Source organism: Urocampus carinirostris, chromosome 10 (genome assembly GCF_059441175.1).
Source record: "Urocampus carinirostris isolate Australia breed hairy pipefish chromosome 10, RoL_Ucar_1.0, whole genome shotgun sequence".
NCBI classification, from domain to species: domain Eukaryota; kingdom Metazoa; phylum Chordata; class Actinopteri; order Syngnathiformes; family Syngnathidae; genus Urocampus; species Urocampus carinirostris.
Window position 1 is genome coordinate 10,846,223 of NC_142358.1, and position 23,743 is coordinate 10,869,965.

Below are 23,743 nucleotides of genomic sequence, written 5' to 3' on the forward strand. Positions count from 1 at the left end.
TTGCCCATATCAGAAACCGAAAAAAATAATAGCTTCAAACTTGTGACCGTAAAGATAAATATTTTAGGCGTCACGTATAGACTTACGATTCTTTAAAATGCTTTCATTAAAATTGTTTTCGTAATTATTTCTCTGCTCTTTGTTTTCTGTACACAATTTTAGCAGCAGCTTAATTCCCTTGAGAAAAAGGGCTGAGTCAAGAATAGCATCTTAGGTCCACTTTATTCCAAAACAGAGTAAAACTGAAACATACAATGAAAATACGGTGAGTGCCACACCACCATTGATGGGAGCAACACGTTACAAACCTTTCTCTGAAACGAGTCATTAATGGAAATATGGAACCCAAACGTCACCACAACATGGTGCGAAAGGGTTTACAAATTTTAACGTAATTTAATCTGTAACTGTTCCCCTCTTGCTCAGGACAGCATACTGAATTCTTAGTCCGCAAACATCACAAACGTAAGCACAGAACTTATGGTAAAAGTGTTCTGAATTTTAGTCTTTTTATTTGTAAAATTATTTTTCCACTACACCATGCCTGGAAAAAAAGGACACGTTTTGGACAATACTCACCAAAGAGGGGGAAATCTTTGGATGAAGTTCATTGACAAAATGGATATGGAGTATCTCGACTACGTGTTTGTTTGCAAGCTCTCAAAATTACTCAAATAAAAAGGCCTTACCACTTCCACAGGTCGGTGTACATGTTTCTTCTATTTCTATTATCATGTTGCTATCTTTAAGCAGTTTTAGTTTGAGGTAAGTTTCTGTGTGAGTATATACGGTCATTTGTAACTACTTACTTTCAGAGTAACGCACCATTTTTATGTCACGACCAGAACAGAAGTAGGACCCAGATGCATAACGTTACTCACAAGTTTATAGAAATATAGAGGAAAGGCAGCGCCAGCCATCGATCCGGTGCTCGCTGGATGCGGGAATCAAGCCTCTCACGGGATCGGAGCGTGTTCCGAATGCGGAAGTGGATCTTCCAGAGCGGGAGATCGTAGCGTAGTTAGACGGAAAAACAGGTCGTTAGCCGGGACGGGAGATCAAACGTGGTTGGGGTCAAAAAACTGGTCGTTAAGCAGGACAGGAGATCAAACGTGGTCAGGGTCAAAAAAAAAATCAGGAATGGACGAGTGGAAAACCGGTGACAAAAGGGGACTGACGGGTCTCAGAGTCAAAAATGCTTGCCTTGTGAAAACAGAGGTCCGCTGACGGACTGACAACCGGCGAGTGAAAGGACTGAGCTTAAGTAGGACTGCGAACCAGTAGGTAACCAGCAGCAGTTGGCGCCAAACGAGCGGGCACAGGTGAGTGTAATGAGTAATCATAACATTTCAGGTCTTAGTAATCCTGGGGTAACGGAATTAATGAAAGTAACGGTAACGAATTACTGATTTAGATTAACAAGCCCAACACTGCACATAACTAAACGATTGGAATGGGGATGGCTTTTGATGGATTTGATACCATTCTTTTTCGAGTTTATCGGTAGGTCGCATCCATTACTATTGTTTATTTCCACATCTATCATTTATAGAATTTTGTCTCTGTTTCACTCCTCAAATTCTACTTAAAAGTCCTGTACTACTCAAAATTTGTAAAACAAATTTGTTGAAGCCTGTTTTTTAAGTCCAATAATCCTTTCAGTGACATTTCCTTTTTTCTATTAGCCCCTTCTTCTCCTTCTCTTTTCACATTTCTTACCTCCTGCATTCTATAATTACATGCTCCACTGATTCTTCCATCTGACAGTCTTCATACATTTCAGTGTTATTTTTTCCCTAGCAGTTTTAATGTTTAGTTTATAAGTATTCCCAATTTTTTAAACGCGCAAAATGTGAGGAAATAGTACATGTTTTTTGTATTAAATCTGCATATATTTCCTTGGTATCTTTGAATTATTTTCCGAGATGATGCATTTTGAAGACAGCATGTCTTGTCTTTGTAATTCACCTGAGGAACACCAGTACCCTAGCGAGCTAGTTGCCAAATGGTTTTACATGTTAATTAGTCAAAAAGGGCTAAAGTTAAGTTTTGGTCGTTTTTGTAGAGACAGCCTAGGCGTTGTGACGACGGTGCATGTAGACATTGTCACGACCAGAACGGAATCAGGAACCAAATGCGTAGCGTTAACCACAAGTTTTTTGATAGAAAAAGGAAGGGCAGCGCCTGCGATTCGGTGCTCGCTTGACGCGGGAAGCAAGCTGCTCACACAAACAGATTGTGATCCGAATACGGAAGTGGATCTTCCGGAACGAGAGATGGCGGTGTCGAGGACGAAATAAACAGCTCGATAGCCGGGACAGGAGATTAAAAACGTGGTCGGGATCAAAAAACGTGTCATAAGCCGGGACGGGAGAGCAAACATGGTCAGGATCAAAAACAGGTCGTAGCCGGAGACAAACGGGGAGATCAGGAACGGACGGGTGGAAAACGGGTGCCAAAAGCGGTACAGACGGGAGTCAGGGTCAACGTGCTTGCCTTGTAACAACAGAGGTTCGCTGACGGACTGACAACCGGAGAGTGAAAGGACTGGGCTTAAAAAGGGAAAGGGAACCTATCAGGTAGCCCGCAACGGCTGGCACCAAATGAGTGGGCACAGGTGATACTGATTAGTAATCATGACAGGCATGGTACCACACATTTCTTTTGTTGCTTTCAGGTCCTTGATTTTATCTCAAAAATCTGTTTTTCCGGCCTTATCTCCTGTACAGGACTGGTAACGATTGCTTTTATTTAACCCATTACAGAGGAGATTTCAAACATCTACAATTACATACCGTCATTGAGGGAACAGTCCTGTACTGGAATCAGGTTGGCGTGGGAAGAAGAACTTGGTCTACAAATTGTTGATTTTTGGGGCTGAGCGATCTTTAGAATAAAATCTTCAACCTCTTGTGCTAAGTTGGGACTTATCCAATTTTAAGTGCTTCACAGTTCATTAGTCAAAGTCCAAACTTTCTAACATCTATCCAAGTGTCCTAGATAGGTGTGATAATTGCCATGGTTCCCCTGCAATTTAAGACATATGTTCTACTGCTGCCCCAACCTGCGTGACTTTTGTAAGGGCTATTTTGACACCATGTTGTTGTAAAAAAAAAAGTACAATGTATGATCAATTATAATTGTACATTATGTTGCAATACAATAACAGCCGAACCATTGACACACACTGCTCACTCGATATGGAGTTTCTAGCAGTATCGTGCAGACACTTCTATGCACCGGGAGAGTTAACTGTGGTCTTTGTGTTTGCTGTTTACTTTCCACCGCTAACCGTTTCACCGGATGCTAACGTTAGCATAGCGCTAAATCTCCTGCCCGCTGCTATCAATAAACAGCAGCTTGCACACCCCCAACGGAACTTTATCGTCGACGGCGACTTTAATCGGGCATGTTTATGGACTGTACTCCCAAATCCATTCAATATGTGGACTAAGCAATTCGGGAAAAACACTGGACTATGTGTAATATAAGATCAAACGTCAAACATTTCGGTTGTATCCACCAACTCTGTTTGTCCCTCACCCCCCTTATCAACCCCCCCGGAGGAAAACAAAGCCTTCTTACAACAAAGACAGTTAGTTCTTTGTTCCTTTATCTCTTTGTTTCCTTATCCTCACTGTAAATGTGGAACTGGAGTCGTCCAATTTTGTTGTCACAGCATATCCCATGTTGTAACAATGACAATAAAGGCATATTCTATTCTATTCTATTCAATATAAAATTGTGAAAAAAAGGGGAGAAGAAATGGTACAACATAAAGGAAACCAAGAAACGCACACTCGAACAGCAGCAGGGAAAGGTACCCCATGCACCTTTTGGAGGTCGCAGCTTGCGACACCGACAAAACAGTCACAAGGCCCCCAGCGACATGGTAGGCAAAGTTACATTTTCTCCAAGTAGAAAAAAGCGGTTTACAATAAATGTTCACTACAATCGCTGTCTGTTTCGGAGCTGCATCACATGTTGTGTTAATGTATTTTTGACATTTTAAAATGTTGTGTTCCTCCAATTATATCATAGCTCTATACGAAACAAGCTAGCTGGGTCAGTTTAAGACTACATATTTTGAAACCCCTGACGTGTGGAATATTTTGCAACATATCTGCATAATTGTGTGGAGGAACACTATGTGTTGTGTCCCTAGGTGAAAAAAATGTTGGTCTTTGTAAATAACTTAAAAATGAAGATGTCGCTGTTTTCTCTGTTTTGATTCCCTCCGGGCACATGACTGAGTTGTTTAAAGTACCACACAGTGGGTAAATATTTAAACAACGTCGAGAAGGAGTCTCAAAGTAACTTACTGATAAGGTTTTATAATCTTTCACCTGTGAAGCTGATCTCTAGACTGTTCTTCAGTCTATAGCGATAGCATGTTGGCAACAAAATGTGCTCCAACTCAGGTAAGCGTCTCTTTCTCTTTCACTCTTTTCCGTAACAAAGTTTTTACAACAGTTTCAACAGGATTTTGCCTTTTGTCTAATGGGAGTTGTTGGCGTACTTGACTATAACAATCTACTGCAGTTGTGTTTGTGATGTCCCTGCAACATAGCAAGAAGTGTTTTTTGGATCATTGAAATATAAAGTGGATTCTTGTATTTAACTGGTGTGAAGATTACAACACTCGCTAACTTTGCTGCTAAGGTGACTGGAACCAACACTATGTATGGATAGTAAACCTTCCGTTAAACATTGCCAGTCTAGTCATCACAATATGAGCAAAACTGCTGAGGCGCAGTAAGTCCGGAAGAAACAGAGGAGCTTGAATGCAACAATTAAGTGTTATAAACAAAAATCAATAAGGGAAGTATTTCATTTTAGAAAACCAAATGCTTTTGTTAACTAGAATGGCTGTGCGCCATTAGAGCATCACACGCATTTAAACACAAAATTATTTTTGTGTTTGGGAAGGTTACCTACCTGATAGCTTTTAAAAGATTGTGATACTGACCAAAGTTGTCCAGGCCTGAAAAGTGCAGAATGACTTTCTGGGAGGGGCTGCTAAGTCAGCAAAAATAAAAAATAAACAGAATGCAGAGTCTGCTTTTTTGTTTTCAGTTTTAACATCTAGGATAACCTAACTGACTGCCTGTGAAAGAATTTCTTACCCTTTTTATATGGTGGACAGTCACACAGACAGACAAACCAATATACATTGCTTTATTCCCGCCGGGTTGACTTCTGTTGCTGTTGCCGTTTTGCCTTGTTGGTTCCTGGTTAGCCTGGCTGCTCACTGCATGTTTTTGATCGGCCTGCCTTATGTTTTTTTGCCGAGGGAGCGGTCTCCTTTCGATGATCGTTCAGGTTAGCCCCCATAAGAAGCCAGCTAGCCTGCCGTGTCAGTTGGTTTATTCTTGGCGGCAGTGACTCAGGAGGTAGAGCGCTCGTCTTGGGATCAAGGGATCCCAGTTCGAATCCCGGCTCCGTGTTACATGTCGAAGTGTCCTTGGGTAAGACACTGACCCCTAATACCCCCAATAAGCAGGTTAGCGCCTTACATGGCTGCAAGGCCGCTATTGGGAAATGTGGAGCACATTGTAAAGCGCTTTGGGAAGTCATTGACTTGAAAAGCGCTATATAAATGCAGATCATTTCATTTCATTTCATTTCATTTCATGTATGTCTCTGGAGTTGCTTTTCGTTGTTGGTTCTTAGTTAGCCTGGCTGCTCACTGCGTAGTTTTGGTCGTTTTTGTGATGAGTCTGCTGCCGCCTTCCGTTGATAGTTCTAGTTAATCCTCATTAATAGCCAGCTAGCCTGTCGTGTCTATTGGTTGTTTTCCAGTCGGGTTGGCGTTTGTTACTGTCCCCGCTTTTCCTTGTTGCTCGCCCTTTGTTGTACCATTACTGCATCCACCTTGCCTTGGCATTCTCCACAAAAACTACCAATACTTGGCTTGAAACACTCGTAACCTCTTCTACTAATTAACACGAGGACAATTATAATGGCTGGCTTGCAAGGGTGCCAATGTTACTCTGGTGACGTCACAGCTTAAGAAGTCAAAAACGAAACAGGCTGTCCCAGAAAATAATTTGAATACACCAAAGAAATGTATATAAATTTTATGCAAAATAAAACATTTGCTATTTTGTCAAATGTTGCATGCTTTATAATTTGGGCATACTATACCTTTAATGTTTTTTGTTTTTTATCCTACAGGTTGTCCGAACGTTATTGAGCTTCCCCGGTGAGTAAATGGTTATTGTAAAACACCGTTGCCAGTAAAGGGTTACATAGTAACGCGTTACTGACAATTGGTGGCTATTATCAATAAGTACTGCTGTATTAAATATAGTTGCGCAAAATAAACCAACATCTCAAAGCGTGTGCCAGATAAAACTTTCCGTGACAAAGCAAAGCGTAGTTTGACCTTGGTTCAATGAGGTCATCAGTCACGTTCCAACCATCACGAAGAAGCACACCACGTAACTGATTTAGGCAGTTTGTGTGTCAGCTTCGTTTAATTGCTTCTCTCTGGTTGTACTGATTTCAGATGTGTGCTCCCATATTTAAGCGTTTAACCAATCACATTTTAGCCAGTAGTTGCATTATTGTTATATATAAGCAGAGTTGCTTTGTCAACGGTTAAGCGTGACAATAGACGTGTACACGTAGTGTATTTTGTCCGTAAGATTGGGCTCCGACGACGTCTTCTGGTTATTAAGTTTGGTAAAACATTTGAGGAATAACTGAACTTTGCAGTAAATACCCACACCAGCTCGGTAGCCTAGATGGTAGGGCGCCTGGGAGACTGGTAGGTCGCTGGTTCAAGCCTCGGCCAAGTCGTACCAAAGACTTACAACATTGGTACTCATTGCCTCCCTGCTTGGCGCTCGGCATTAAGGGTTGGAATTGGCGGGTTTGGTTACCTAATGACTCCCAACACAGCAGTCGGGTCTAAAATGGCGGCGCCCCGTTTGGCTGCGGCTGCATCGGCTCGTTACAGTTTAACTGTACGGGTCAGGTGTATCAACATTTCGTTCTGTGTGCATGGTTACAAAGAATGACAATAAAAGTAAATTCTATTCTAAATTTTAGTTCCACAAAATACACCATGAAGAAAAGAGGAGTCCTCACAAATAAAAAAAAGGGAAATTTTCACTTTTAAGAGCCGGCTCATAGACAGTTTTTTTCCGAACGACACAGCACTAATTCACTAATACAGACTGACGCTAAAGAACTAGATGTTAACTGCACTCCCCGCCACTGATGTTCGTCAAGGGTTTATAAACTCAACAACCTATTTGGTCTGATGTGGACCTGGGATTCAGGGGCCTGGGCCAAATCATGGTTTGCAAAACCGGCGACGTTTTCTAACGCCTGCTAGCAGACGCTCAAGTGCAAACTCTGAATCCGGTTGTTTAAACCAACAGTTTTCTCAAAGACTGTTGTTAGTTGTATACTGTTGTTAGTTGCCTTCAGGATTTTTTGTGTCCTCCGCTTATGGGGCGGCATTAGCTCAGGAGGTAGAGCGCTTGTCTGGGTATCAAGAGATTGCAGGTTAGATTCCCGGCTCCTCCGTGCAATATGTCGAAGTGTCCTTGGGCAAGACACTGAATCCCTAATGCCCCCAATAAGCAGGTTGGCGCCTTGCATGGCTGTACGGCCGCTATTGGTGTGTGAGTGTGTGTGAATGGGTAAGTGTGAAGCACATTGTAAGTCGCTATATAAAATGCAGATCATTTCATTTCATGTCTGAACAACAACTAAATGGTAAATACTTAATTACGAAAGCAAACATCTGGAAGCAGCGCAAATCGCATTCATCATGGCGGCGCCCCTGTTCGGCTGCGGCTGCATCGGCTCGCAACAGTTTTTTACACGTCGGCCATAAGACCCAGTCTTCGACTCAGTTTTGACGGCGCACAAAGTCGGCTCGAACTGCAGATTAAGATACGATCGCAGTTTTTTTTTGCTGGATATGCGATCATCCAGACATCAAGCGCTCGGTGCTACGACCACTCGGGAGTGTTTATTAGGCACGGACTGCTATGTCAACAAGACCCAGCGGCCTACAAAGCAGCGAAGCAGAGTGGCAAGACAGCGGCGTGACCGCCGGACGAGGAAGCGAGGTTGTCGGGCCGGGCTAACAGCCAGGCTAAAGGCTAAACGCCTCTCCCATCCATTCTCCAACGTTCGCTCTCTGGACAATAAACTGGACCATTTAACAACTGGAAGTGGCATCGAACCGCGAGATGACGAACTGCTGCGCTAAAATTCTGACGAAGACATGGTTAATCTTATCTATCCCGGCTGACGTTCAAAGAAACTGTGCGGGTCAGATGTATCGACATTTCGTTCTGTATACACGTATATACGAATGACAATAAAGTGAATCTGAATCTGAATCTGAACTAGGGAGAAGCAATAAACAAAGCTGACAGACAATTTGGAATTCTTTAGGTATTGGATGGACAAAACATAAATAACATCACATGGTTCGGATATCTTTAGGCCAACAAAGAAGGCCTTGCAGGCCCTGGCGGCACACCACTGTACACATGTAATGTGTGAGGTCGAGCAGCCATGAGCTTTTTTTACATTTCTGCTGACAGTTTTGCCTTCAACCCAAAGGAAGGTATCGATAATCCGGCTCTGGTCATCACTGATGATTTTGGTAAGGTTTCAAGAAAAAGTCATGACACAGTTTCCTCCTTCTTCACCCTCCCATACCAGACCTGTTTTTCTTGTACCTGTGTCCAGAGTCAGACCAGAATCATATTCCCAAAATGTACCATTTGAGACGTTTGGATGGGCAGAATTTTGGCTTCCACTTGCAGAGGGTCACAGAAAATCAAGGCTTAGAAATCATAGACGTGGACCCCTGGAGCCCTGCAGAGCACAGCGGACTCAAAGAGGGCGGCCGACTTTTGGGGGTCAATGAGGAAAGTGTGATCAATATGGACTTTGATAAGGTTGGATTGGAGAACTTTTTTATTCCCCTCAGAAATAAAAAAATAAATCTTGTAATGCATCGCAAAAAAAAATCTAATAAAAGCAGTAATATAAAAAAAATGGTGAAAAGATTGAAAGACTACTGGAAAGTATGAAAAAGGAATGAAAGAAAATAGTAAATTCCTAAAAAGTACAAAAAAATCCGGTACGTTAAAGTTCTGAAATATAGTGACAAGCATGAAAAAGTACTGAAATGTAGTGAAGAGTATAAAACAGAAGTGAAAAAGTATACGGTAAAGCATGAGAGTCGAGGGTGTAAATACTTTTTCAACATAAAAAATCTTGAATGTAAAGGCCATTGCTATGGGCGGGCCATATGGAGCCTGACCCTCCCCTCACTAGGGGCTTTTTCTCCCCTACTGAGAGCCTGATCTGTTTTTTTTTTTTTTTTGGTGGGAAATAATAATTGTGTTCTTCCACCATGCATTTGTAATGCCCCTCTTTTGACTTGTGTCTGTGTGAAGATAATATAAATAAAATAATAATAGAATTATAAAAATACAGTAATCCCTTGTTATATCACGGTTCACTTTTCCCAATTTTGCTGATTCGTTGATTTTCATCGTGCTTTGTGTAAGCATTCTGATTTGCAAACAGTCACTTACTCCTGCAGTTTACTTGAGATTCAGTTAATTTCTTCACTTTGACATTTAGAGCATTGCACCGAAATCACATCATTTTGATTCCCCAAGTCCGAACCAGTTTTAAGGCAGCTGTTAGCACGGCGCATGGCCATGTTTGTCACGAGGTGGTGACCGGACCAGAACGGAGGCAGGAAGGGAGAACTCAATTGCGTTGACAATCATAACTTTTATTTAACAAAATAAAAGTCGTCCAAAACTCCGGGACAAAACAGAACAAAAACATTCTTACACTCAGAATGGTCAAGTACAGGTTTCCTCCGACTCAAACTAAACAGGACAGGGCATAACAAAACGGAAAATGTGTATCAGAAAACCCACAACTCACCCTTAAGTAGCACACACGCAATTAGCAGATCTGCTTCAGCTGGTGCCCAGGGGGCAGGCCAGACCGGTCGCCACGGCGACCATGCTGGCCATGACAGTGTTGTCCGGCAGTGCACGGCACCCAAGTACATGGTCCCAGCCCCCATGCTGTGCCACCGGAAGACAACTGTGTGTTGTGCCCAAATCCGACTCCCGTACAAAATCATCCCCCCCTCGCGTGAACGCGCATTTTGCTGCGCTTCCGACAAAAGCGATCGTATTCTATATAATACGCTTATTGAAACAATAAAGTGAGCTAATTAATACAATTGGGCGATCGTAGTCTATATAACGCGTTTATTTAAACAATAAAGCGCGATCGTATCGCGGAAATCATAGCGCACAATGACGTTGGTGACTTTTTCATCCGCATTAACAAACGCATTTTGTAGAATACAATGTGGCCATGCGCCCTGTACTCCCAGGCAACACAGCCACGCGTCGTGGTGAGGTTCTGTGCTGGGGCGCCGTGCTAGGGTGTAGTGCTAGGGTCCCGTGTTGGGGTGCCGCACTGCCAAGGAGTCCACGTGTTGGGGCGCCGTGCTGGGGTGTCGTGCTGTGTGGTGTCAGGCTACACGGCTATGCGCCCTGCTGGGGCGCCGCATGCTCTGCTTGACAACGCAGCCACCGCATCATCTGGGAGCGCACTGTGCTGCAGTTAGGGAGATTCGCCGCCATCACCCACGGCACCGTCACCCTCGCACAATCCGCCTGTGCTCAAGGCTGTATAATAATTTTAAGAAGATAAAGAGTGCTACGTCGTGGAATTTGGACTATTGCAGGGCCTTTTTCAAATGCAATAATTCAAAAATGAGAGAATGGTTTGAATCCATCAAATATGTGAGTTATCAAAGAAAAGGAATTGGGGAAAGCATCAATTATTTTGTGTGGCCAAAACCTGAAATATGGAGAACAGTTTTGAAATAATTGTTTTGAAAATATTCAGATTTATCCCCGAGGTCAATTCAAAGACCTGAACGGTTTTAATATGAAATTGGAAGAATTACATGAATGTCCCTTAACAAATACACACTAAAACTATTTATCTGACAGGTGGCAAAGAAAATCAGGACGTGTGGTCGACATTTATTTCTCCTGGTGTTGAAGAAGGATGACTATGAGCAGGTACCACGAATTCTCAGACCCTATAGCTTTTAATGCAATGGACGCATTCAATGCGATCCAGGTGTTAGTTGCTAGATTTTGCGGCCATTGTGTTTGTGGCATAAAACATGTCTAATTTTGAATAGTTTTTCTAATTTTGTGGACAATGTATCACAGAAAATCGTGATGGCTATTTTTTGTTTAGTGCATTGTGTCCATTCTAATGCATTTGCGCAAAAATAGGCGGTGTGTTCAGGTGTGGACCTTGAAAGGCTGGCTGTATCCGCAAATGGTGACAAATGCTGTCGGCCCAGACTGTGCCACATCAAAAGGCACCTGCACTGCGGCCTAGGGATGACCCTGATGTCGGCAGAAGGTATGGCCAAAAATTCAAACAATTCCATAAATTCCGGACTGCAGCACTACTTTTTTGATCACATTTTAAACACTGCTTAGTCCTTTTTTTTCGTAGAAGGTAAGAGGAAAACAGCGAGCTGCTCTTTTCCACAACACAACCTATAAACACAAAAGATCATGGTGACGTCTGAAAACATTCATGATGCCCAATCGAGAGAAATTAGTCCATGTTGATCCCAACATCAGTCATATAATACATAACAGGAGCAAAACGTGAAGTCCGAATATTTACACACGATATTTCAAAGTTCTCACCTACAAATCAAGTCGTCAATTTATACATCCGAATTGAACAAAAGAGCAGGTCATCTATCAAAAACGCTTCACTTCTGTTTTCATATGATCAGCGTCACTTTCAGGTCGCTGAAGATTTCTTTAACCCTCGAGGAACGATAACAAGCAAATGTAATTTGGTCCTTTACCGTGGCAACCACCATTGACAACGACACAAAAAGACATATGCGTTGCAATCTGACACTATTCTCCCCAGAATGGTTGCTCTGGCGCTGTCTCTAGAAATACAGGGCTTACGTTTTATGCAATGCAGCTCTCATTTGCATTTTCTTTCAGCGCAGTATTAAATATGTGCTCGTCTCTGTAATCGCCATTTTGAATCATAACATGATCTAAAAAGATGTGACATAAACAATTCGAAGCAGAACTGAAAACGGTGTCAGGTGAGGGGGGCACAGTGCTGTCGTGGTTTTTCAGCCAAAGGTTCGACGCCAAATTCCCCTCACGTTATTTCACAAGTCCCCCCAATGTTAAATGTGTCCAGGCCTTAAAGGAAAATGCAAACTGAGTGTGGAGACTGGTGGCGCAGCAGAAAAGGCGGGACTACGCAGTGGGGACAGATTGGTCTGGTTGAACGGTGTCACAGCATCAAATATGACTCACCACTCCATCAACAAATTTGTGAGTAACACTTTTCACAAATAGTGGTACTCATACATACGAGCCTAATTCGTTCCAGGATCGTGTTTGTAAGCTCAAATTGTTTGTGTAACAAGCGCATTTTCCCGATATGAAATAATTAAAAACTAATTGGCCCATTCCCAACCTCCTGAAAGCATAAAAGTGAACCAAAAGAAAGATAAATTGTCTGCATTTTATATAGTGATAAGACCTATTCTATTCTATTCTATTCTATTCTATTCTAGTTGCCCATTCATCCTGCCATTCTTCTTCCCTTATTTTAGTCTTTCAGACCTTTATTACATGTTTGTCCTGGAGTGCTACGTCTAATATTGGTAAAAGTAATGTTCGTTATGTTGTTAGAAATCAAATTGAAGGCAATTCTATTCATTTGTCCTATTGGCCCATTTATTTCTCTTTTAAGTGTGTTATTTTCGATTGTTCTCAGTTATTTTCGATTGTTCTCAGCTTAGGGATGCTGCTGGAAAAGTGAATTTCCCTTCGGGGATGAATAAAGTATCTATCTATCTATCTATCTATCTATCTATTACATATTTATCCTGGAATTGTCCTTGAGCAAGACACTGAACCCTTAATGCCCCTGATAAGCAGGTGGGCACCTTGCATGGCTGTCGCCGCTATCGTTGTGTAAGTGTGTGTGTGCGTGAATGGGTAAGTGTGAAGCACATTGTAAAGATCTTTGGGAGGTCTTCAAGTACTTGAAATCCAGGATGCACACGTGATAAAAGACCCAATAGAGGAGCATAAGATAAGAAAGAAAGGGAGGACGAATGGGCAAATAAAATGGAATACAATAGAATAGATCTTTTTTGTGATTGATAACAACAGGATACACATGTAATAAAAGACCCAAAGATAAGAAAGAATGGGACGATAAATGGGTGAATAGAATAGAATAGTCTTTAAAGTGAATGATTACAGCGAGGTGATCATTGTTTACAACCAGATCACACGCTACATTCCAGCTCGAACATGTAACAAAAGGCCTAAAAGACAAAAACAAGAGAAAAAAAAGTCTCAGAATGAATATGCAAAAACATCCACTAGTTAATGCTTAGGGACTGACCTAAGTCATAAATGCAAAATTAGTGGTATGACATCAGCAGCATAATTCCATAAAAGAGCCAATAAATAAAGTATGAATACAGCCTTAAAGCACTCACCTGCAAACCTTTTTGCATATCCATCCTTTATCCAGCAACACATCTTACTGATCACTAAAAACGCTTTTGAATAGTAACCAAACATAATAAGTCGAGGAATAAGATGAAATCAATGAGATAAAATGCAAGTTCATTATGTTTGCGCACTTACCACGGAGGCAGTCGCACCACACAAAGGTTTACGTGAGGTGCAGAGGAATGGGCGAGAGGGGGTAATGATGGGCCGGTTACAAGGAAAAGTGACGGTGATGGCATACTTGTCAACTTTTATGTGTTACTCCTATTTTCTTTGATCATTTCAAGTTGTGTACGCTGTATACTAAATTTTATAAAGGAAATTAAAAAAACGCCCTCAACTTGCCTATTTCGTCTCTAATCCAGATCGTCTAGGTCAGTGGTTCTAAACTGGTCTGACTTCCACCCTAATGATAAGTTTCAAACAAATCAAAAACATAAAATCCACTTCTCTGTCATGATTACTCATTGCCCTTACCTGTGCCCGCTCATTTGGCGCCAGCTGCTGCTTGTTGCCTGATTGATTCACCTTCTATTTAACCTCAGTACTCCAGTCACTCCTTGTCAGTCCGTCAGCGAACCTCCGCATACGCAAGGCAAGCACTTTGACTCTTGACCCGTTTTGCCCATTTGACTACGCTCCGATCTCCCGCCCCAGCAAATCCACTCACTTCCACATGCTTGCTCCTCCTGTCCAGCGAGCACCGGATCGCTGCCGTTTGTTTCCTTGATATCCCAATAAACTTTTGCGTGAAACGTTACGCGTTTGGGCCTACTATTTGTTCTGGTTCTGACATTCTCATGTTTTGCCAATGAAAGAGTCGGGAAGTTTAAAGCCTCAGCGTGTACTATTTGACCACTAGATGGAACTGTTGTCTCATGCGAACGAAAACCCGTGCCACAGCAAATGCCAGCAGCCCACTGAAAACGGGTCCGCAACCCACTTTTGGGTCCTGACCCACCAGTTAAGAAACATTGGTCTAGTGCACTGGTGGCAGACGACAACGTCATCGTAGATTGCCAGTATTACCGTGGTATTGTACAAAGTCTCACTTGCTGTGAATAAATAGGTGCCGCGTTGTTTGTAAGGTTTATTCTTGCTTAATAAGGAAGGATTTGCAATCGTTAATAGGGGAAGGAATTGGCGGAGGTTGACTGTTATGAGATTGAGAGACTGTTGATGATACATAATCACTGTAAACTTAAAATATTACTGTAACTTTAAATGAACATACACACAGTATTTTATAGCACAATTCTTTTTGTATTTTCCTTTTTAAAGCTAGCAAGATTTTTGCTAATAAAAAACTTGTTTATCTAAATTCTCATTTGTAAAAGTGCTCGTAAAAGAGGTAGCTCTGTACTAAAAAGTTGTGTGATGCCAAATTCAGAATGCGAACAAATCCTGCATTCTGTTCTCAGCTCAAAAAGAGTGCAGACTCGGCAATCGTGCTGGTCATCGATGATGAAAGCGCATCTCACTACATGAGGAGGAAGATGCCCATCTTGCCTGTCTTGGCCAAGCAATGTCATCTCCCGCACTCGGCAAAGACCATGCACCTGGTCAAAGGACCTGATGGATATGGTTTCCTGCTGAGGCAAGAACGCTTTCCAGATAAACAACAAGCAGGTAAGATGCTAGAACAGGGGTCGGGACATTTTAGACTCAAAGAGCCATGAAAGCAAAATACAGTAATCCCTCGTTTTTCCCTGGAATTGCGTTCCAAAAAGTTGCAGCTGAGGCGAACTTGGCGTGGTCAATACATTATTTGAACAAATAGTCAATCGACCAATTAAATTGAAGAGCCAAGTTTATCCTTTTAAACTCGGCTGAATTCTTTTGACCTTTTTTGATAGTTCAACATACCCTAATCAAGACACAGACTCTTGAATTGAAGAAATTTTCTTGATTTTCTTCACACTGAGGTGTTAGAGTTTTTGCTTGCCCTCATGCTTCAGGTCAGGGGATGGTGTAAAGGTAGTCTAGTCTGTACAGCCTTTTGAGACTTCTTTTGATTAAGGGCTATAAAAATGAACAATCATCTACAGAGGAAACTTCAGTAGATTGTCAAGGCAACCTGGAAAGTCCTTTGTTTCACAAATGCGAGATAACACCTAACCAGACATTCATGCCTAGTGCCACACCAGACAATTCAATCTCAGTAAATAATTGACCTAAAGCCTAGTAATCTCTGCACATGTTCTGACATTGTTTCATTATTTTTAAACAGGTGATATTTCAATGATAAGTCTCTTGTGCGCAAACTCAAATGCGCTGTTCTAACGTTGTATTCCAGCTGGGGAAGGAGGGGGGAAGAAAGGAAATGTGGAGTGGGGCCCTTCACCCAATGCAAATCAGAATGCTTTCCCAAAGTTGATACCTTACACGCGATAGTCATAACCCGCAAGTTAGTTTTTTAAATTATTATACGACCCTGCACGGAGGCGGATGGTGCAATTGGCTGTCAGCGTTGTGAGTGTTTGGGGCGACTCTGAACGCGAAAATGGCCTCTCCTGCGGATTCCCTCAGCTGCAGGGCCATGTGCTCCTGGACAACGCACCAGCCATGGGCTGGGTGCTTGCTGGGTGCCAAGCCCTAAAGGACAACGCAGCCACGCTCCGTGCTGGGCACAGTGCCATGCGCTGCCGACAATGCAGTCTGGTGACGTGATGGGGTATTGTGCCTGACGACGCGGCTGGGGCACCGTGCGCTCCCGGCTGACGTGTAAGCCTCAGGGGCCGGTCACACAGACATTTGCGGCTGAATCACGGCTAAAATTTTGCGTTTTTTTTTTTGCCCGTGGTTGCCCGCGATGGAAAATGCGCAAAATTGGCCAACCCGCTGTTCATCGGTGGTATGCCCGCAAAACACGCCGGCGACTGTTCCGCTTCCTCATCGCGTCATTTCTGCGTCATTTTCTCGTGTGGACATCGGGTATAAAAGCTCCCGAGCCGGTGTTGTGCCCAAATCCGACTCCTACGCAACACATCCACCCCCCCTCCCCTCGCGTGAACGCGCATTCTGCTGCGATCGCTTTTGTGGGAAGCGTGCATTGACGTTGGTGACTTTTTCATCCGCGTTAACAAACGCATTTTGTAGAATACGATCGCACTTTATTGTTTAAATAAACGCGTTATATAGACTAGGATCTCCCAATTGTTATAATTAGCTCGCTTTATTGTTTTAATAAGCGTTTTATATAGAATACGATCGCTTTTGTTGGAAGCGCAGCAGAATGCGCGTTCACGCGAGGGGGGGATTTACCGTTCGATTACGTTCACAACAAAAACAAAGACGGAATGGTTTAAGTTGTATTACATTCCCAACAAATGCAAGACGAAGTGGTTTTGGTTATATGTTCGCCATTACATTCCCTAAAAGTGAGATAAAACGAGGTAAAAGTGGGGATGCGAATCTCGACAGGGATGCATTTCTCGGATAACACCGGGCTGTAGAAATCATAACCGCTCAAGACACAGTCCAGTGAAGATCAAGATTTCAAGCTATGGCATCATTTTTATTTTATTATCTTGAAAAGAAATGTCAAGAAACAAAAATGGATTAAGACGAGGTCACTACGCTGACGGGGATCCATGTTCACCCCCTTGACGTCTCGAGCACAACTGACGTGTGCTCGGCAAATCGCGCTGTATATACGCGGAGAAAGGCGTTTGACTGTCACACGCGTAACACACTAATTTCACGTAATAACACCGCGATACAGGCGCAGAACATGCTATTACCATGCTCCACCCATGATTACCCGCTGAAATTTCCCGTTCTACCCATGTGTAACCACGCCCTGGCCGCGGCCAGAGCACGTCGTTCAGCGTCATTTCCGCGTCATTACCTCGTGTTGACCACGTGTGCGGCACGCGGTTTAACACGTGCTCAAACTTTTGAGCAGCTCAAAAGTTTTGCGCGCGGCCAACCACGTGTGAATTTCCGACCGCAAGTAAAGCACTGCTGTATCTCGTCTATATGGCGGTCTCAAAACGTCCAACAGCGCCCAACAGCATCTGCTTCACGGCCAGAAATTTCTGGTTCAACCTTGATACGCTCGTGAAATGCTGTGTACCCGCGCTCTGAAGAATTGAGCAGCACAAAACTTTTTCGCGCTGCCACCCGCGCGCGAATTTCCGACCTCGTGTTAAGCACTGCTGTATCTCGTCTGAATGGCGATCTCAATGCGTCCAATAGCGTCCGCCTCAAAGGCAGAAATTTCTGGCCGTGATTCAGCCGCAAATGTCTGTGTGACCGGCCCCTCATGGTGCTGCGCCGAGCAGCTGCCTTATATCTGGTGGAGATTTGGGGGGGAATCAGACTCCCTAATCAAAGCGAAGTGATTCCTGTGCAGTGCTCAAAATGTCAAATGGAAGAAATTCAATGAAGCGCAGGTAAAGGGCGAGAGCAACTGATTGTTAGCCAACAAGAATACTGAACACATTGCATGATGAAAATCCGAAAAGCAGCGAAACCGTGAAAAATAAACTGCGATGTGGCAGGGGATTACTGTATTTAGACTTTTTTTCGAGAGCCACTCCATATATTTTAAGACAAAATTCAACAAAACCACCAAACCCGCTCTCCAGACGAAAGCTTATTCTTCAGCGCATTTTATTTCACTGTTTGATGATTTAATAAAATCGATTGAATAATAATAATGCCAGAGCCTATGTCCCATATCTACAAGTACAAAAACTTTGTCTCCCTAACGCAGATAATTAAGGCTCATTTTGACCATCAATTTTGTTGTAAATATAAGTTTCAAAACAGCGTGCTCTTTTCTTTTGAGATGTCACAATTTACTGCAAAATAGAAGGATACTGACTTACCTTCGTCTATGTGACAGCTATGTGATCGCCAGCCCCTACCATTTACCCAATCAAATTGCTCTGGGTGCCTGTCTGGCAATTTCAGGTGTTTACAGTTTGTTCTGTGGGTTTTCTTCATAAAGTGTCTCAACAAATTTCATGTACTAAAACACTTATTAAGTAGTCCTTTTGCATTGTTTTTTTCACTCCAAATGATCAAATTTAGTGCTTAAAAAGGGAGCAATTATTCATCTATTACTTTAAATTAAAGTTTTTATTTATATGAAAACACAACATTTATTTTATATCATCAGTAATTCAGTGTTGCTGGTTTTATTTGATTTTCAAGAAAACAAAATTACTGCTTTCAGGTCAGCTTATGGTAGAATGTCTCGTGAGGGTAGAACGTTTTTGTAGAACACTGGTATTGGTTGCCGGCTAGATGGAAGATTGGATTTGGCTGCTTGGAGTGGTCAGTGGTCAGGAGCTGCCTTCCTAAATTTGGCCGCTAGAGGGCATTAGAGGCCTCATGAAAGCAAACCACACGAAGGTCAAGTCGAATCATGTTGATTTGTATAGCCCTTAATCACAAGAAGTCTCAAAGTGGTGTACAGACTACAGACGACCATTACACTATCTCCTGACCTAAAACCTACATGAGGGAAAGGAAACACTTAAACACTTAGTATGAAGAAACCTGGAGGAGGGACCGCACATGAGGTAATACGCCTTCCAGAATGACCAGGCTGCAATAGATGTTGCATAGGGCATCAACAGACAAAACACATAATCAATAAGACATATAAGTGATAATGGAAAAAGGGTTGACAGCTTAATGATCCAAAATCATGACCGATAAAGCAGGTTGTAGATGATGATGATATCAGGTCCAAGTGCTGGTATAATGGCTCAGAATGCATGCACCGCACAACAACCTGGCTCATCATTTTCCCTCAGGGACAAGAAGACAGGAGTATGATGTCAACATCATCCATAAGCGTTTAAATATAAGTGTGTTTAGAGCCTAGATTTAAACAGTGCCACTGAGATTACAGATCGAATCTCAGAGGGCAGAGCATTCCACAGCACATGTTTATCGATTTTTGGGGTATTAATTGCCTGTGGGAATATTGGTAGGAACCAAATGGTGGAACTAATGTGCTTATACTAGGCTGACTGGGGACATTAAAGGTAACACACATTCCCAGAGACAGTATGTTGGAGTTGCCAACAATCTTGGATGTTTGATTACAGAAGCATGAAATTATACTCTCGTCTCGTGAGTCTTAGTCATACAGACAATGTATAGAACATTGTTACAGTGCCTTGACATGAAACCTAGCTAAAGATACATGTGGAGGCCTAAAGTACAACTATGTAAATTTAAAAAATAAGTTGTGCTGTTTCGGAGACGGGCAGCACGGAGGCGCAGTGGTTAGCGCGTGTGCGGCACAGTTCTGAGGTCATTAGATCAAACCTCCTGTGTGGAGTTTGCATGTTCTCCCCGTGCTTGCGTGAGTTTCTTCCGGGCTTTCCGGGTTTCTCCTACATTCCAAAAACATGCATTTCAGGTTAATTGGCCAGTTCAATTTGTCCCTAGGTGAGAATGAGCGAGTGAGTTGTCTGTCACTGTGTGCCCTGCGACTGGCTAGCAACCTGATCAAGGTGTCCCCTGCCCACGGCCCGAAGATAGCTGGGCTCCAGCACCCCCACGACCCTACTAAGCGGTGCAGATAATGGATCGATAGATGGATGTTTCGGAGACTATAACACAAACACACGCACACACACACAGGCCATTGTGCGCCTTCCTTATGTTATTAAAACTTTTTTTTGATAAATGTCAAAGGGCTAAAAAATAGCAACGGTCCATCTCTCAGTTCATGTACTTCGGGAGGTGGAAAATGGGAGTCCAGCAGAAGAAGCTGGAATGGAAGATGGAGATCTATTGCTGGCAGTCAATGGAGAACCGGTGGAGTACATGGAGCATGACAATATTGTTGAAATGGTTCGAAAAAGTGGTGACAGAGTCAGCCTAACGGCCATATCCATACCGGGGAGACGTCTCTTCACAGAGGTAGGTTCGTATCAATGATGCTTTAAAAAGCAAAACAAATACAATTTAAATATTAGATATTGACTTTGTTGCAATTTCATTTTCCTTCAGCTTGGTATTTCTCCCCTGTTTTTTCATGAAGAATTCATACACAAGGATCACAGCCTCCTGGGTCAGACTGAACCTCAACGAGTACAGGTTTTCTGTTTGCTATACTTCCTTTAACGGTTAGAAAGTACTTTTGGTGTATTCATGCTGGTGGAAGCGGTGTGGCAGAAATTCCCAGAAAGTCAACACAGAAGCCCTGCCATCAATCAACCAGAGAGCATTGAGGAAACCCATCCTGTTGGTTTTTTTTTTTTTTTAATAAAAGTTACGCTGTTTGAGGCAATTTAAAAAAAACAGAATTTAAATAAACTAGCACCTGGGTGTCTTTGCAGAAATTTAAAAAAACCTTTGCACCTTTTTAGAATAGATATGAAATTGGTATTTGCTGAATACCACTAATCAACCAGAGAACATTGAGGAAACCCACCCCAATATTTCTTTACTTGAATTGACAGTCATAGAGGTGCTGTTTAAGGCAATATCTGGGTCTCTTTGCAGGAGTTCAAAGACTCTTTAGCTCCTCTTTGTAACAGATATAAAATGTAACAGTAAAGTTCCCATATTCAAGTTAATATTTTCAGAAAAAAATAAAAACCCAAAATAAAATACAAATTGTTTTATAATCAAATCTCATATCCGTGAATCATAATTTGTAAGTCTTTGACAATTCTTTCAGCACTACAGCTAAGGCACACTTTTTAGGCCATTAATTTATGAATATGGCACTTGTGAGAATGTTTTTTATACTTTGTGGCCCCTGGGCTAAAACGAGTTTTACACTCCAGTCTTAGGAGGCTACCTGGTGCCCGTGGACACATTGTGGAGACCCTCTGCTTTAAACCTTGTAAAAGTAGTCGTCTTTGACTTCCTGAGCTATGACTTTATGTGAAGAACACCAGCACTTGAGCAAGCCTCACTACAGTGGGACCTCGCTACTTCGCGGTTCCACGTTCGCGGGTTCAGAGCTTCGCGGGTCTAAAGCATAATGATGATAAAATAAAATAATAATTTTTTTAATAATTAAAAAAAAAAAATGTAAGCATTTTTGAAGGGGCGTCGCTACTTCGCAGATTTTCACTTTTCGCGGGTGGTTTTGGTCCCCATTAACCGCGATAACCGAGGGATTACTGTATATTGGTGTACGGGTTAATTAGCCAGAGAGGTTAAAGTTTGGGTAGTTTTTGTGGAGAATCCCTGGCGAGACCAAAACCACAGAGTGAGCAGCCAGGCTAACCAGGAATAAACAACGGAAAACAGCTACAGCAACAAGAGCGAATCCGGCCGGGTATAAACCAATGGGCACAGCAGTCTAGCCAGCTATCTGGCCAAACAACACTGTGTGCAGAGAACAGGGCCTAAACGGGCGCAAATAAAACAGGAAGCCTTTGGCAGCCCCAACGCTAACAGGTAGCTAGCCTAACAAGATTATACCAATCGCAACACACAAGCCAAAAAACACTACCGATAAGCAACAATCGCCTACCTAAAAGGAGGGAAAGGCAAAGAATGAATGTACACTGTAACAGCTGCAGGTAAACTTACCTCACGTAACTTTTGAAGGTCGACATGCACAAGGCCCCTAGTGACAGGGTAAGCAAAGTTCCAAATTCTTCAAACAGAAATGAGCTGTATGCAATCGCTGTTCATTACAATCGCCGTCTGTTTCGGAGCTGCCACAGATGTTGTTTTAACAGGATTTGCCACGTTGCAAGCGATGCTTTCCTTCAATGTTATCACAGATCTAGAGGAAAAGAGCTAGATGGGTCAACTTTGGGCCTAAATTTCTAGAGTCACCCAGGGTGTGGAATATTTTTTAATATATTTGCATAATTGTGGGGAGGAACACTACACGTTCTGTGCCTAATTTAAAAAAAATGGTCTTTGGTGAACACCTTTAAGCAAGACAAATGAGTATACTTTTACTGTTTCTTTCAGCAACAAAGATTTGGTGATGCTCTCCTGTGACAACACAGAGAAAAGCAAGGAAGACTATTCGCCTCAACAGAGAAGCTAAAGGTTAAAACAAGTTTTGGCTTAAAATCCTTTTTTAATTCATGCACGTAATAAAACAATTCATGCCAATAAAAGTGTTGGCATACTTTAATGTGTCAGTTGTCGCATAAATGTTTGGTATTGCTTGACACAAATGTATTAAAAGGCAACTTTAGATAAAATGATTCAAACAAAATGAAAGCAGTCTTGTTAGGATATGGTGCCACCGTTCACCAGAGGACGCAAGCCGAGTTCCGAACTTGGCACTTTATTTCCAGTATGGTAGTTAGCCCTCTATTTTGAATGACACTTTTACCATGATGAGGGTCTGTTGATGCTAGTTTCATTCATACACAAAGCACAAAGTAACATTAAACTTGGGTCTTCCTCGACACATATATTCCACGTGTCTCACCCTTCTTGCCCGGGCTCCCCTGGAGGCCGTTAGAAAATAATGCATGAATTAGCCACATCATTGCATAACACGCAGGTTTGAAAGCTTGTGACAAAAGTCACGGCCTCCTAGTCCATAATTTAGGGTACTTTGTTTATTGCATTTCTATTGCCATGCCACGATTGTTTTCTATTGGGATTTTTTATGTTTCCTAATTGGGTTTTATGTTAGTTGTTTAGTACATGATTTTAGAGTATATTACAAGCAAGCACTATGCACAAATGCAAGTTTTAAGTTTATCAGTTTTAATTTTACTTGTGGTCACTATGTATTCATTTTTCATTGCTGCGACTTAAAATATAGGATAACATACATTTAGTGACAATAAATTATCTTAGATAAAAAGCATGAATCAAAGACATGTACCTGTGCCTTTAATGTCACAAATGCAATAGACGTAGTGTCATCACCACCAAGTTTATTTTACAGCAAACATGAAACCCACAACTGATGCAATGTGTCTTGTACAATGTGATACTCCAATCTTCAGAACAAAATCGTTGTGATGGAAAAACTGAAGCTTTCTACAGTAATGGAGAACTGAAGATTTCTGAGTCAGTGAATCAATATGTTGAAACGATTCATGGTTATGAAGCATTTGCCACTAAACAGTGTGGTGAGTCACAACCTTGCTTGACCAATGTGTTCTGTACCATTAAAGCAAATGTGTTGAAATGGTTCAGTGTTTTGATATAGTGATGAA

At 42.2% G+C, this 23,743-nt stretch overlaps 1 protein-coding gene across 6 annotated transcripts; it reads left to right on the forward strand.

Annotated features, from left to right (window-relative positions):
* The first annotated feature begins 1,411 nt into the window (after window positions 1-1,411).
* LOC148357686 (Na(+)/H(+) exchange regulatory cofactor NHE-RF3-like) lies at window positions 1,412-23,743 on the forward strand. Of its 6 annotated transcripts, none has more exons than XM_088345823.1 (11): window positions 1,412-1,503; window positions 6,178-6,205; window positions 8,574-8,635; window positions 8,722-8,933; window positions 11,034-11,105; window positions 11,328-11,460; window positions 12,280-12,416; window positions 15,038-15,245; window positions 20,311-20,507; window positions 20,598-20,684; window positions 22,530-23,743. In XM_088345823.1, the coding sequence occupies exons 1-11, from the start codon at window positions 1,470-1,472 to the stop codon at window positions 22,557-22,559; spliced, it is 1,200 nt and encodes a 399-aa protein (XP_088201949.1). In that variant the 5' UTR covers window positions 1,412-1,469; the 3' UTR covers window positions 22,560-23,743. The 6 variants fall into 6 exon arrangements, with proteins under 6 accessions (XP_088201949.1, XP_088201950.1, XP_088201951.1 ...); XM_088345824.1 differs by lacking the exon at window positions 1,412-1,503 and adding an exon at window positions 4,359-4,421; XM_088345825.1 differs by lacking the exon at window positions 1,412-1,503 and adding an exon at window positions 5,429-6,069 and having other exon boundaries at window positions 8,473-8,635.